At 30.8% G+C, this 15,404-nt stretch overlaps 1 protein-coding gene across 1 annotated transcript; it reads right to left on the reverse strand.

The window, feature by feature from the left end:
* Positions 1–1,544: 1,544 nt before the first annotated feature.
* LOC140828297 (transcription factor bHLH91-like) lies at positions 1,545–4,686 on the reverse strand. Its single transcript, XM_073191286.1, has 5 exons — positions 4,594–4,686; positions 3,381–4,374; positions 2,804–3,223; positions 2,485–2,594; positions 1,545–1,739 (listed from the first exon to the last, which is right to left on the reverse strand). Exons 2-4 carry the CDS (start codon positions 4,308–4,310, stop codon positions 2,493–2,495), a joined length of 1,452 nt encoding a protein of 483 aa, XP_073047387.1. The 5' UTR covers positions 4,311–4,374; positions 4,594–4,686; the 3' UTR covers positions 1,545–1,739; positions 2,485–2,492.
* Between the last annotated feature and the right edge of the window lie 10,718 nt (positions 4,687–15,404).

Consider the following 15,404-nt stretch of genomic DNA (forward strand, 5'->3'; position numbering starts at 1 on the left):
TATATATATATATATATATATATATATATTAATTTAAACGGGTATTCGGGTCGGGTGTTGGTCGGATTATATCAAACTCGCCTCCATACCCGAACCCGAAAATCCCCATACCCGATTACCCAATTATTTAATCGGGTCTAAAAATCCCTCCATACCCTCTTCTATTCGGGTCCGGTATCGGATCCTCCATCGAGTTCGGAGGAAATTGTCATCCCTAGAGGCAAAAGAGTAGTTCGACTCGAGCCTCTTTTTTTTCCGGGATCCATAATTTTTTTAATTTGTTTCACAATTTTTTTTAAAATTCATGATGGGCCTCTCGATAAATTTATTTATAAAATTTGTTATTTCTAGATCGTTTGATAATTTTTTCTCAATATAAATTTATTTTCTTGAGGTCGATATAAACAAAAAAAAAAACCTTTTTTATCCCATAAATTTATTATATAGTAGTGTAATTCGACTAATATAAAAACATATTTTCTGACTCATAGGGGTTTGGTAATGAATTAATTGAAGAAAATAGATTAATATTTCTCAACTACTCACATTGCGTACAAGTTTTTGTTAGTTATTATTGGTCTTCTGGTATCATTAGTAAATGCAAAATGAAGTTTTCTCGAAGTTAAAGTTCATCAAAACTTTTATCTCCAATCAACCATACAATAAGAAAATATTGAACGAATTGATTATGTTATCAATTTGAGAAATAAATTATTGGACAATTTGATTAGTATTTTTAGCTCTAAAACTTTAAGATGAATTGTTTTTAATGATTATTTTGTATATTTTTTAATCTTACTACTCAGTTATAATATATATTGACTATGACACATTGTTTAGTTTTTATATTATCAATAAAATAGTGAGTTAATTCAAAAAAGTTGTTATACAACTAAAAGAATATAAAAGCACATTATGTTTACGAGCATCTTTTCAAAGTTTGACTCGGAACTAAAAGTTGTTAGGATCGATCTTGGTTAGAAGAAACTTATTTTGTATTTGTTTTCCATATATTTGTTTATTAGTTCAGTTTAATTATAGTTATATATTGTAATGATGTTTGAAAACATAGAATTGCCAAGTTTCAATTTTAAATTTTTATTTTTGTGAGAGAATTCATTTAAGCCTATTTCAATTTTCATTAATATTTTTAGTCAACCAAAATTTTCAAATAGAACAAATAATTCTTAAAGGGTATGTAAGATCAGTAATTATGTGGATAAAACTACCCCCTCATACTCAATTTCCAATGTAAGAATCTCTAAATAAATTTCCCCACATCCCATATATATGAGTGTAAAATTAGAACGAACTCCACGTTCAAAATGTGATACTACGTGTAATATTCTAATTTTTCACAAATTAATTAACATGATACATGTCCTAATCATGCAAAAATATTTAAATTTAGTGATCATTATATAATTATTAGCTCCAAACTACATTAATATATCATCTCCGACGGGTTATAAAATTTAAGTTGTCGAGGATCTCTTGGGCTAGTGTAGTTATAAGGGCGAAGCACCAAAACACTTTTTTAAAAATCCAAAATAATACATATAATATCAGTAAATTTCTTACCACATGTGGTTAGCATGCTAAATTAAACAAAGACTATAAGATCTTCATTACATCCTAATTATAATTAATTAATTTGTAGTAAGTCGATGCATATATATTTTATAGCCTTTACGCTCTCATGCATCGGATCGAGAAATGCAAAGCTCCTTCCATTGATTCTGCAAAATTAATATGAATAGAATTTTAACAACAAAGAAAATTGAATTTTCAGTAAAACAAAGACATATCGAATTTGATAATATCAATTTTCTATTCAATTAATTATTTTTATGAAACAGAAACTTATAATGTTTTTTTTTTAAAAAAAAAAAAACTGGTCCCCTCGCAGGCTAGCAAACGCCTTATAATTAACCTTTTGTAGCAAGGCAAGACTTCATGTACGAATTTTAATGTCTACTTTAAAAAATTGGACTGTATCTAAAGTTTGACCAAGTACTCTCACTTTTTGAATTTTATTATACTGTCAATTACCATGTAAAAATAAAAAAGATAATAATAATACAGTAAGGAGATTCTACTTCAAGGTATTTATTTTATGCCATCATAATGCCAAAAAAATTAAAATACGACTGAAATCTCCTGCCCTGGAGTAACTATGTTACTTGAACATGCAAGTCATACGTGGGAGAAAATACTCTTGAACAAAAAATGTGAGAAAATAAGAATGATAACTTTTGAATAAATAGTTAATATGGTCCAAACACGTGAATTTAAGAACTATTGTGTCTCTATATTATGATGAAATATTTGAAAACGAAGCTTCGATTCGATTCGATGTCGAGTGTACTCTTTCCCGCCCTTAATTCTGAACAAATTCCTAGTTGAATCACTCGGAATAAGTATTTTCAATCGTTACAAAAGACAAAAGAAGAATGCAACAAGTTTTGAAAAGGTGGTGCATACCTAGCTAGCTAGTAGCTGTTAGTTGGTGGAACGGCTGCATAGTGTTTATCCACAACTTCAATAAGTTTGTTAGCTATTGCGCTTGCATACACTATGGAACCTTCACAAATCTGCAAAACAATGAACACATTTTTACAAAATAAATTAAATTTATTCGCCATGGAAAGATGATCAATGACGATGTTTTAAGCCTGAATTCCATATATGTGTGTGTATATGTGTGTGTGTGTGTATAATTCCGTGATGATATTATATATAAATGAAGCAAAAACCAGAAGTTAATTGATATATGGAAAAGATAAACGTATGAATTGAGCACCTTGGAGTTGAACAAAAAGCTATAGTAATCACCGATAAGCCCTCCAGCGACATGGTGGAGATCAAGCTGAAGGTCATCCAAAACCTTTGATACAAAGAGCAAGCAATTGATTCTCTTCTGCTGAACAAGTTTCACAGTGACTTCGTCATCTACGATTCGAACATCGACCTCGGTGTTCTTCGATTTCCGGTGTAGCCATGAGCTTCTGAGTGATGAACCATTGTAAGGCTGCTCCATTTCGCCTAAAGAATTTGACTCATTTCCCTCCATTGATATCCCATCCTTTTCTTCTGTTTTAGGCCTTTTGAGTCTCTCTTTGCTACACCTTTTCTTCTCTGTCAGAACTTTCAGCTCGTTCACAGTTCTTTTCAGCTCGTTTATGTAGTCAATAGCATCCCCCACGATCGAGGCTCTATCGTTCTTGAATGGTTCTCACCAAAAATTTCAACATATCAGATCAAAGATCAATATTTGTGTCGTTAACTTTTTGGACATACTTGAAGTAAAATGGATTTTTCATTGCGTATAGATTAAGGAACAAGATTAACAAACGGAGAATGGGATATTATATCCATACCTTAGTGGGATTTGGAATCAATTTCCTCAAAGCTTGGTACTTGTCACTGAAGAGAACTCTTCTGTGCTTTTCAGTATTAGTAAAATGTTTAGTTTCTTTCCCATTATTTTTCATAATGCAATCAATTTCTCCCGCGGAGAACTCGAAAATCCCATTATCAAAATGCCTCCCATCATTGCCATCTTGATACAGAACACCATTAACATGCTCTCTTTCATCCACAATCCCACCAAACAAAGACCCATTTTTTACACCTATTGCGTACCCTCCTCCTTGATGAGGCAAAGAATGGAAAAGCTCCCTCAAAAACGGAGGCTGAGGAGAATGATTTAAAGGCAATAAAGGGTCATACACAACACTACCCGAAGCCATGGCAGATACATCCATGGCAGGGTTGAATTCTCCTAAAAGACCGAGCGACGCCAAGAAACTGGAAGATTTGTGGGCTGATGAATCAGGATTATTAAGCAGGAAAGATGAAGAACATCTAGGAAATGGAAACATGTTAAGCAGATCTGGTGTGGTGGGATAGGGAGTATCTGGAATTGTATTTTGGATATCAGTGATATTTGGGTGATATTGGTACTGATTGTGATCGCCATTAAAGCTACACATTTCATGCCAGTTTGAGTTATGCACCATTTCTTGAATCAAATGAGAAGCAGTACTACTATTATTGTTATCATTATTGGTACCCTGGAACTCCAAATCAAGTTGTTTTTGCATCTCCATCTCCATAACAGCAGCAGCAGCAGCTTCTTGAGGGGAAATAATCTGAGAGTGAATCTGGATCTGTCCCTCCATTGAAAAATTGTGATTATTATCACAATTTTGGATCTGGCCTTGAGAGAAATCATCTTGTTCTTGAACCAATCCTTCCTGTAAACTAGCTTGAAAATTATCAAAACAATCACTTTCGTGGTCATACATCTTTTCACCAGCTTTGAACAGTTCTCTTGTCTCCAATATTTTAGGATGTTTTGTCTCTCTACAACTTCAAGAAAATATTAAATTGTTAAAGAACAAAAAGTACCAAGAATCATAACTAATGAAATGAAAAGTACTTCTAACAGAGAATAATAGTTTTTGCAGACAACCAAGAATTATAACTAATGAAATGAAGAGTACTTCTAACAGAGAATCATAGGTTTTGCAGACAAATATCAGCTGTAAAAACCCCTAATGACTTCCTTATTTAACTATTTTTTTTAACCTTTTTATTGGTATCCAAAATCAAGGAAATGATTTCTTTCAAAAAAAAAAAGGAAGCAAGGAAACGATATTCTATAAAAAGCGAAACAAAAAAGCAAGAAATGATAGGTAGGTAGGTATATGGGTTTTTTTTTTTTTTTTGAAAAAAAGTCAAAAATTTTTTTTGCTGAATTCAAGAACTGTGAGTTCACTTCAGATTTAAATCCATTATTGCATACAGTAAAGACAAAATTGGTACTTTTTTTAGTGATGGAAAAGTGAAGGAGGAAAGGCTTTTGGAGTTAGCAAATTAAGGAAGGGTTTGTTATGGTGTGGGTAAGAAGGCAATCAGAAATTATTGATTTAGTTCCAAAAGGTATGAAAGTTTGCTGCATTGGGATGCCAATGGGATGGTCCCACTCAAGATCTTCTGCAAATTATTCTCTTCTTTCAGCTTTGTTTTATTTTATTTTTAAAAAAGTTACATATAAAGTTTAATTTTTATCATATAAGTGAAAATTGTATTTTTGGATTAATATATGTAAGCGCTTGATAACATTACGCTCTTTCAACATTATACAATATTGTGTGTATTGAACAAAATTACTTCAAATTTAATCAAAGGAGAAACCGTATTTTTGATCACGTAGTTATAAGCGGTGAATTTGTGATTTTATCTCTATTCGAGTTGTAAATTTATTTATGTACGTGTTTTGAATAGCAAACTCGATCATATATATATTAATGATAAAAAAATAGTCTTGTATGTATGTTCTAATTAGACAAAAACTTGCGTGAGACGGTCTCACGAGTCGTATTTTGTGAGACGAATCTCTTATTTGGGTCATTCAGGAAAAAAATTTACTTTTTATGCTAAGAGTATTACTTTTTATTGTGAATATCGGTAGGGTTGACCCGTCTCACAGATAAAGATTCGTGACACCGTCCCACAGATAAAGATTCGTGACACCGTCTCACAAGAGACCTACTCTGATCACTATATATTTGGTTACATACTTTAGTATTCTACTTAATGATAAAAAAAATTCTTATTGTCTAAATGGCAAACTCTCAATGAATAAAAAACCGGAGCAACCCAACACTAGCCTATTTTGGGCATAATCCCAATTGAATAAAAATGTAATTTTCCTTGATTAAACATTCAAAATTGCTATGATTCCACAACGACAAGAAATAGTATGTAACATTTGTGTGTAAAAATCTGTGCATATACTGATTATTGAAAGTTTGAAAAAAGTTACAACTCAATAATTAGGAACGCTAATGAGAATAATGTAGAAAATATTGTAGAAATTTTTTTCTCCCACAACCCATACTAGAACACGCCCACACACAAAATATATAATAACAAAACGTAGATCTTTTTTGCAACGGTATCACGGGTATATATCTGTGAATTGTTTCAATAACAAAACGTAGAATAATACACAAAATATTTTTTTCACTGTAGATATTAACCAGATTGTATATGTTGATATAAAATAAACTTTTTACTTGAATCACCATATATAAAATAGAGTCTTGTTACCTTGCACCCAAGGGTGCAGGGTAACGTGCAGGCGCCCAGCTGTTTTTTTTTTTTTTTATTTTAAAAAAATCTTTTTATTTATTTATTTAACAGAATCACGACAAACGCTCAAAATCACATAATCCACATAATTTTTTTTTTATTTTTTGTCATTCACGCACAAAAAATCCGAAATCGAATTTTTTGTCATGACGAGACAGATATTTTATTTGGGTTATTAATGAAAAAATATTACTTTTTATTGTGAATATCGGTAAAATTGAACCGTCTCACAGATAAAAATTTGTGACATCGTTTCACAAGAGATATATTCATAAAATTTATATCATTGTTCTTATTATATTATGCTCAGAATATATTTAACATTGACAAATATAGAAGGTACGGAAATTACGTCGGAGACTAAGTTGGATTATCATTAATTAAATAACTCGCACACAGAATTCAACTGCCTTTAAATAAATTCTCTCGGAATCAGTGCATTACATATTACTCTAACCTTTTATTTTACTCCTAATTATTTATTTACTTTATTCATAATTATAGAATTCTGGTTCAAGAAAAATCCTCATTAGATTAAGAGAGTGTGTTTAATAAAAATATATTATCAAAGTTGATAACATGACACAAAAACTGTGTCTCAAATGGAGAAAATATAATAAAGTTTGGCAAAAACTTGTTTGAAATTACGAGACATATATTATATTATTTTAAAATATAATATTTTATTTTTAAAAAAATGAAAAAAATAAAACAAAAAAAAAAACAGCTGGGCGCAAGCACAGCGCCAGCTGTGCAGGCGCCCACGTTACCCTGCACCCAAGGGGTATAGGGTAACAAGCCTCTATAAAATAATATATTTTCACTCAAATCAGCATATATTTTATGATATTTTTTCAAAATATAACTAATAAAACTAATATTTTTGCAGTGAAATATAATGTTTTCGACATAAAAGTAATATCTTTGATTGGTCGAGTTGGGTCAAATATTTGTCTCACAAAATTATTCGTGAGATAATCACATGACTATTTTTAAATATAAAAAATATTATATGAAAAAAGAATATTATCTCTCCTCTTTCAGAAATTTTAATTTATAACTATGCTGTAATATAACGATCATTATATATTTTCTAACAGTTATACCGACTAAATTTGCCAAGGGATACTGACATCGTATAAAAATATATTGTGTGTTTCGCATACAAAATTAAACATGATTTTTTAAACTTTTGAACCATTGAAATTGACAAAGATTTTTTTAAAAAAATATTGAAGACATTATTATTATATAGTATTCCGTTTGTGTTTCATAAATTTTGTGTAAATATATACATATTATTTTAAAGTAGGTTTATGTCGAAACAATCTCATATATTACAATAAAAAGTAAGACTTTTGTTATAAAAGTAATATTTTTTATAGATGACTCAAATAGAATATATGTATCGCAAAATTGACATGTGAGACTGTGTTACATGAGTTTTTGTGATTATTTTATTAGGACATAATACTTATAGGTAAAGATTAAATAAAATTTATTGAGATAGTTTGAACTCTTAGATAAAATAGATATAAGTTGAAGAAAAAATCGAAAAAAATAGATAGATGTACAAAAAATACTAATAAACTAACACCAACAAAGAAAATATAGATATACCAAAATTAATTAACATGAGATGGTCAAATTTCATAATATATTTTAGATACCACCAATTTTTTTCCCATTTTAACGAAAATACAATTTGGCATTGATCTCTTCATTTTTTTTTTTACATTTTTTTAAATCTCGCCTGCTTGTTCATCTGTGAATGTAAATCGAAATTTTGGTGAGGTGGGACCTACTGACAAGTAATTTTCTCCATGCATTCAGACTTTCCTACCTAACAATATAACTACCCATTGATATAAGTAAAATTATGCAAAATATTCCTAAGTTCAAGGGACACTGGTCTCTTTTCATGTTATAAATTAAAATATTTAAATTTATATAGAGTTTTAAATATAAATACTAATTCTCAAATTTATTAAAATGGTCTGCTTATACAATATATTTTTTAAAAAATATATAAGTTTCTCACAATCCAAAACTCTTAATTCACATGTTTGATTCACGTTTTAATATAAAGAAAGAGGACTCCTGCATGTACTTATAATTAAATGAATGTTATTATAACATGGATGCTCGTTGTCACATTTCGAGCATGGGTCCGCACCTGCGTAACTGTATAATGAGCTCTTATAGCAACTAATTCGTATTCGTCTTCGCTTTACGAAAATAATTAACTCAAGTTGCTATAAAAGTCCATTATTGCCCCTTATAAACTCGTTTTAAATATTTAATTTTTACTATATGAGACAAAAGGGAAAACAATCATCTCTCTTTCAAAATGTAACGTCCTCGACGCGGCCTGACCCCACGATCCATCAGCTCAAGAATCTAGAGATAGCTCCTACAGGTTCAAGAAGTAGCTCATGTCATGTCGCACTATGCCCCACAGGTTCAAGAGGTGGTTCTCATGTCTGTAGCAATTTGTCCCGCATAACACTTTTTTCCCGGTATTTCTTGTCGGTGACTGTCTCTGATACCATTTTGTCACGTCCCGAGCCCGTATCCGCATTCGCGTCAGTGCACAATGGGCCCCTATAGTAACTACTTCTTATTCGTCATCATTTTAAGAAAATGATTAACCTAAGTTGTGATAGAAGTCCATTGTAGCTCATTATAAACTCATTTTAAATTTTTAATTTTTACCATGCGATACAAGAAATATTATACTCGTCACTACTATAATATATTTTTCTTAATTAATACGAGTAATATTTGACACATTATGAAAATCCTTTTAATATAACTACGTAGAACTAAAATTGTCGAAAAATAAAAGATTTTTGGCTATACTATCCTGCCATAACGAAATCTATATAAACATTATATATTCATTATCATGACATGAAGAAGTTCACAAGATAATTGAGTCGATACAATGTCAACTCTCAATGCATACTTCTACTTTTCCAAAATAGATAATATTTGTTTTCTCAAGCGAAAAATTCCTTCTGTAGAGGTTGAAAAATGCGTAACATGCTTCTCAACAGCTCAAAAAACAAAAGGCAGAATAAGTATATGTTTGAAAATTATGTTTTAATATATTTAACAGCTAGCTTATTTTAATTATTTTTATCAATATAATAAAAAAAATTCTAAATTTAAGACCATTTATGTTTTATTCGTACACTGTCAAACGTCAAAATTCTGATTTCGCCTCTCATAATTTTATTTTATTTTTATATAGAAAAAACTAAACAAATTCATCGTGAATTAAATTTATGGGTTGGAAGGGAAAGCAAGAAACCTAGAATAACAACGGAAACTATATTTCTTTTTTTCAAATTACATTTGGTAACAAAATTCATGTTAGAACAATACGTGTTCATCTATCTGATGAGAGTTTGTTAAGTTAGGTATGCCTATGGTAATATCATATCAAGAATTTACAGCAAAAATTAAAATAGGGAAAATTTTCATTTTGGTCAGAAAAAGACTAAAATTGCAAATAAAACAAAGATATATAACGGTTAATTAGATTGAAATTTGATGACATATAAACCAAAATCGCAAAAAAATAAATATAAAAAGGTTTCACCACCTAAAGGCGACTTATGGGAGAAGTTATAAAGTTTTATAGGCATCAAACTGGACTCTTTTTGGGGAACAAAATAGTTGTGTGCTCTCTTCCGTTTCTTTTGCCTTTGTTAAAGCGTAAACCTTTGCGTGAAAGGAATCGACAAAACTGCAAACTTAATTTTGCTTATTTGAGACTATCAAGATTACACCAACTTGTAGGGAAGAATTTTTAATTATCAACAAATTAGAAACACGTTCAATCATCGAATGTCAAATCTTGGCTGGGATTTGAAATGATGGGTGAGATGTGTAGATTTCAAAATACGTTGACTGTCATTTGAAATTCATCGAATGTCTCGAATTCAAGTACTCCTAAATTAACTCAGCAGTTGTGGATACGAGCTAGAGTAACAAGATCTGGTTCAACCCCTTCCATGAACTTTTTTCTAAATACACTCAAGGCTAGCTTCTTTATATTCACCAAATTTTAAAAATGCATTACCAATTAACCATGGTTTGCAGAAACGGTATTGGAACGGATGGAACGGCCGTTCCGGAACGGGAACTAGGCCCACCTTGACGAAGTTCCGGGGTGTGAACGTTGATGCTTTGGATCGACATGGAACATAATGTTAAAAAGGAAAAAAAAAAATATGATCCATTTAAAGTTTAATTAAATAAAAGGGATTTAACTTTTTTAAATCTAGGAAAGAGAGTTGTATGGGGGAAAAAATTAATCCACTTGGTTTCAGACTAAGCTATGGTCTTAAAAAATTGGTCTCGACCCCGTGGTTGGTCGAGCTCTTTGTTTGGGTCGAGCTCGACCCACTCTTCAGACCTGGGTCGAAGAGCTCGACCTAGGTGGGTCGAGGTGCTGGGTCGAGCTCTTCACATAATGAAGAGCTCGACCGACTCTTCTTACTTATTTATTTATTATTTTTTTTCTTTTTTTCTTCTTTTTTTTTCTACTTTTCTTATTGTGGGTAAATGATTTAATAAATGATACAAATAATTTGTATAGATTTCATAATTTGCATAGCTCGACCTACTTTTCTTAATTTGTATAGATTTTATAAATGATACATATAATACGAATTTTTAACAAATTGATAGAAGAACATAAAAATACTCGATCTATTTTATCAATTATTTATTTAATAAAGTTAATTTTGAAAGTAAATTTAAAATAGTTTAAAATGTAAATTTAGAATATATGTGAAACTTATTGTAGATTGCAATAATTACATATTAATTTAAATAATATGCAAATTTCGAAAAATTATATTGATCAAACTATTTTTTCGAAAAATAATCTCTTTTTTCAATTACACTAGGAACAATTAGTTTTTTTTTTTGAAATTTTTTTTATCAATATCATTTTGCTAACTATGTATATTTTATTATTTTATATTCGATTTATTACATTAAGTTGAAGCTCACATTTAATAGCATACCTTCATTAAACATATAATGAAATGACATTTTCATATATATATATATATATATATATATATATATATATATATATATATATATATATAGATATAATTTACTATGTATGTTAAAGCACACCATAACTTTCTTTCCTGCTCCATATTATGATATGTGTTGTCCCCTGCTCTTTTGTTCCGTCAAAGTATCTAGTTGTATAGTAGTATATTTCATTCACTACACGTTCGACGTTCGTCTTTACAAAAATCTTGCTTTTCGTTGAATCGTGGGGTGTATACATTTCGTGTGCCAGGGTAAGTGTTTCATTAATTGTCTCCTCTTGTCACCTAAGAGGACTGACCCAAATATTTTCAACTTTATTTTCGAGATAATGATAATAAGTTTCTTAATAGAATGTTTGTTGTTGATGATTTAGATGTTGACGAAGATATACCATGTTGTTGTTGATGGGTATAGTAAAGGTTAACTCGTAAGCTTAGCTTCTAAAAAGGATAAATCGGTATCCTATGACTACAGGCCTGAGGAGAAAATGTCTGTTGATCATAGTTGTTAAAATTCTCACCATGTGTTTCACCAACAACCAACCACCCAGGAAAAATAAAAAAACATTCGAAAAGAGCATCACATCAACGACAACATCACTAGAGACAACATCACTACTTATTTTAGGGATCACAGATAACGATGGATGTACTCACACAATGGCAGGAAACTCAAGTTGGCCGGGCACCCGAACACGTTCATCCCCTCTTCTAACCAAGGTAATGAAGATTGGAGTAAACCTTCAAATCTTATTCTTAAACGCAATGTGGACGCAACAGTTTTTCAGCGACCTATACGTATGGGATAGGGTTGTATAGTTTGATATTCACATGGATCTGTTATCCATTCAATGTATGGTACCATGCTGGCTTCTTTCTCCCCGACAATAGCAGAAGCAGTCGAGAGCCGCTTATTTGATCGAAGGATTTACAACTCTCAAAAGTCATCCTAGAATCATACGCAAATGTTACGTTGTAATTGATGTTGATTAACTCCTCGCCTATGGATGTTTCGTATTTTGGAGAGTAATACAACTTAGAAAATATTTAATGAACTTTGGATGAAGAAAATGATAAAAAGAGTCAAACCAACTAAGCCTACGATAATTGAAAGATGAAATGAAAACTTTGCAACGGTTAACGATGGGTTAAGTTTCATGGATTTCAATTTCACGACAAAAGAAACTATTATTAATTAAGATTAATTATATGTTTCTATATTACTTTAAAATAATAAGATGTGTTCACAATATTATAACATTATATATAGAAAATGCATTACTACATCAAAAATATTTTATTCAAATATGCTTTTGAATATCATTTATCAAATCGAAGGAACAATATATGTCGATCGAATTTCAAGAAAATACATAATTTATTTTTGTGCAAACGTGAATACACTTAGGAAGAAAAATTATGTGAATATATATAAAATATTACATTTATGAAATATAAGTGTACATGAACTATAATAAAAACCCACCTACTCGAAAGATTGTTCCAAAAACTTTGAATGAACAAGTTGGAGTTTGACACCAAAAAACTAATCACCTTGCAAATATATTTTTATCTAATTGAACCGTTTAATCGATCTGAATTTTGGATATGTTGCTCAAAATACATGTATTCTGAACGGTGAAAGATTGGATTTGGACGTGTAAAACAATGAGCAAAACTTTCTAAAATTGGGCAGAATTTTTTGTACTCGAAAATTGCAACTTTTGGAGATGACTTTTGGTGTTGTTTTGGTATGATTTCACTCATCCATTTGTCACTATTTATAGACACTAATGTGACTTTAGGACTTCCCCCTCCATGCCAAAGATTGCATGATTTATTGCATGTAATTTATTCTCCTTCATCACAAAGGTTGCATGGTTTATTGCATGTTATTTATTATCATTCATGCCAAAGGTTACATGATTTATTACATATGATTTATTATCTTCCATGAAATAATTTATCTTGCAAAACTAAAATCAACTTGCACTTTGTCTCTTTGTATAATAAAATTTTGGGTCTTCACAGTTTCACCAATACTGGCAATGTAAATATTAGATTTCAACAAGTTAATTACTCTTAACCCAGACATGTCAACAAAATCATTCAAACATTGCATAGCCAGTGAAACACTTCACACATCACCATATGAGAGTAATGGCAAATCGTCCGCATAAGCTAAATGTGTTATCCTGATCTTTTGAAGAATAACGATCCAAAAATTTGAATTTTCAAGTGAACTTATTGTTATAAATTTTCACTCTCTCCACGGTCTATCGGTTTAAAGATGCTTATTGTGATGCACTTTTACGTCCCTTAATGTGTCATTTCTATGGATTGAATTATCTCATTTTTATTTAATTAATCACAAGTCATATTTTCCAAGAGTAATGATTAAGTTCATGAACTCAACCAAAAATAGGAAAAGCAAACTTTATATGTACGTAAAAGCCAAATGTGTATATCATGAAATGAAATTATTTAATTAATTTCCCAACCATTTTCGTCACTTAATTTTAATTAATGACTTTGGCCCATAATCTGCGTGCTTTCCTACCAATCTTCACGCACTTTCGGCTCTAAGCTATTCTTTGTTATCACCATTATTATTAGTTTAGTGAATCACCACACTAGTTCTGCCGAGATTATAAAATTAATGGGTGTGTGTGTGTGTGTGTGTGTGTGTCTATATATATAACAAATTCTCATAATTGAAGCAATAATATATGTATAGCTGTTTAAATGTGTATTTTTAAAAATAAAACTTATTAAAGTGAGTCTCATGTGAGACCGTCTCACTGGATCTTAATCTGTGAGACATGTCAACCCTACCTATTTTCACAATAAAAAATAATACTCTTGGCATAAAAAGTAATACTTTTTCATGGATGACCCAAATAAGATATCCGTCTCACAAATACGACTCGTGAGACCGTCTCACACAAGTTTTTGTCAACTTATATGTGAATTTTAAAATTTTCAAGCAAGAGAGAATGATAATCCCTTTACCTTGTTTTAGGAAAGCGCATAACACTAGGTTAAAAAAAATAGCCGTTAGTCAAGGCTTAACTTTATTTTTTTATATCCACGGTAGCGCGAAGTGCATCTACTTGGGTGCTAATCGGTTAGGCTGGTAGGCACATGAATCCTGGGAGGTACGTGCATATCTGTTAGTACTGTCTCATATTTCTCTTAGAGATCAGCTGTTTGCCAAAACACGACTTTATTTCTTTATACTTATGGCAGCGCAGAGTGCACATACTTGAGTACTAGTTGGTCAGGCTATTGGGTCAATGATTCCAAGGAGGTGCATGTTTATCTGCTGGTGTTGTCTCATATTCCTTAGAGATCACTCTTATCATTTTCATACAGTCGATCTTGTCCCCAACGAAGATATTATTACCGGTTAAGATATGTTGTCATATTTTTATGGTCCACCTAACCAAACAGCGAAACTTCAACAACTTGACAAAACTTCCCGGAAAATCACTCATTATATTATTACTCTCGTTCATGTAAGTTTAAACCAACACTTTGTTTGGTCTAGCTCATGAGTTAAAAGAGTAAGAGAAGCAATAAATAAAAAAGTTTAAAATTAGGTTGGAAGAGTGACATTACTTATTTTATTGCAAAATATGGGTAAAAAAAAACAAATATTCCTAGTCCGTGCTCATAATGGGTTCGACCCCTATTCGAGTTCCGATTAATTTGGATTCAATGTTGAAAAAACACTTCAAGAAATTTCAATTTTACTGTAAATTTTGTGTCAATATCTTCAGATGGAACTCACATTTTTTAAAAAAGTATATATATTTGACTTGAAGCTCAATTGACGCCGGTGTATGTAAGCATAAGCAAAAAAATATTCTTGACGAAAAGCAAAGAGATACAGCTTATAATTAAGTACAAGATAACGATCGGAGCTTACTCAATTTTCCACAATAGATGTATAAAAGTAACATGGGCATGTGGAACCCCATTTTCTTCCGGCGTCATTTGGACTTCATATTATCAAAATTAACATGGGTCGACTTTTATTTCTTCTTTTTCTTTGTTTTAAAAGACTATTAATTACCAAATACGTATTTGAAACTAAAAAAATTATGTAAAAAATACAAAAAAAATTATGCTTTTTTTTTAATGAAAACTCCAAATCTC

The sequence above is a fragment of the Primulina eburnea genome, chromosome 3 (assembly GCF_022965805.1).
Source record: "Primulina eburnea isolate SZY01 chromosome 3, ASM2296580v1, whole genome shotgun sequence".
Classification (NCBI taxonomy): domain Eukaryota; kingdom Viridiplantae; phylum Streptophyta; class Magnoliopsida; order Lamiales; family Gesneriaceae; genus Primulina; species Primulina eburnea.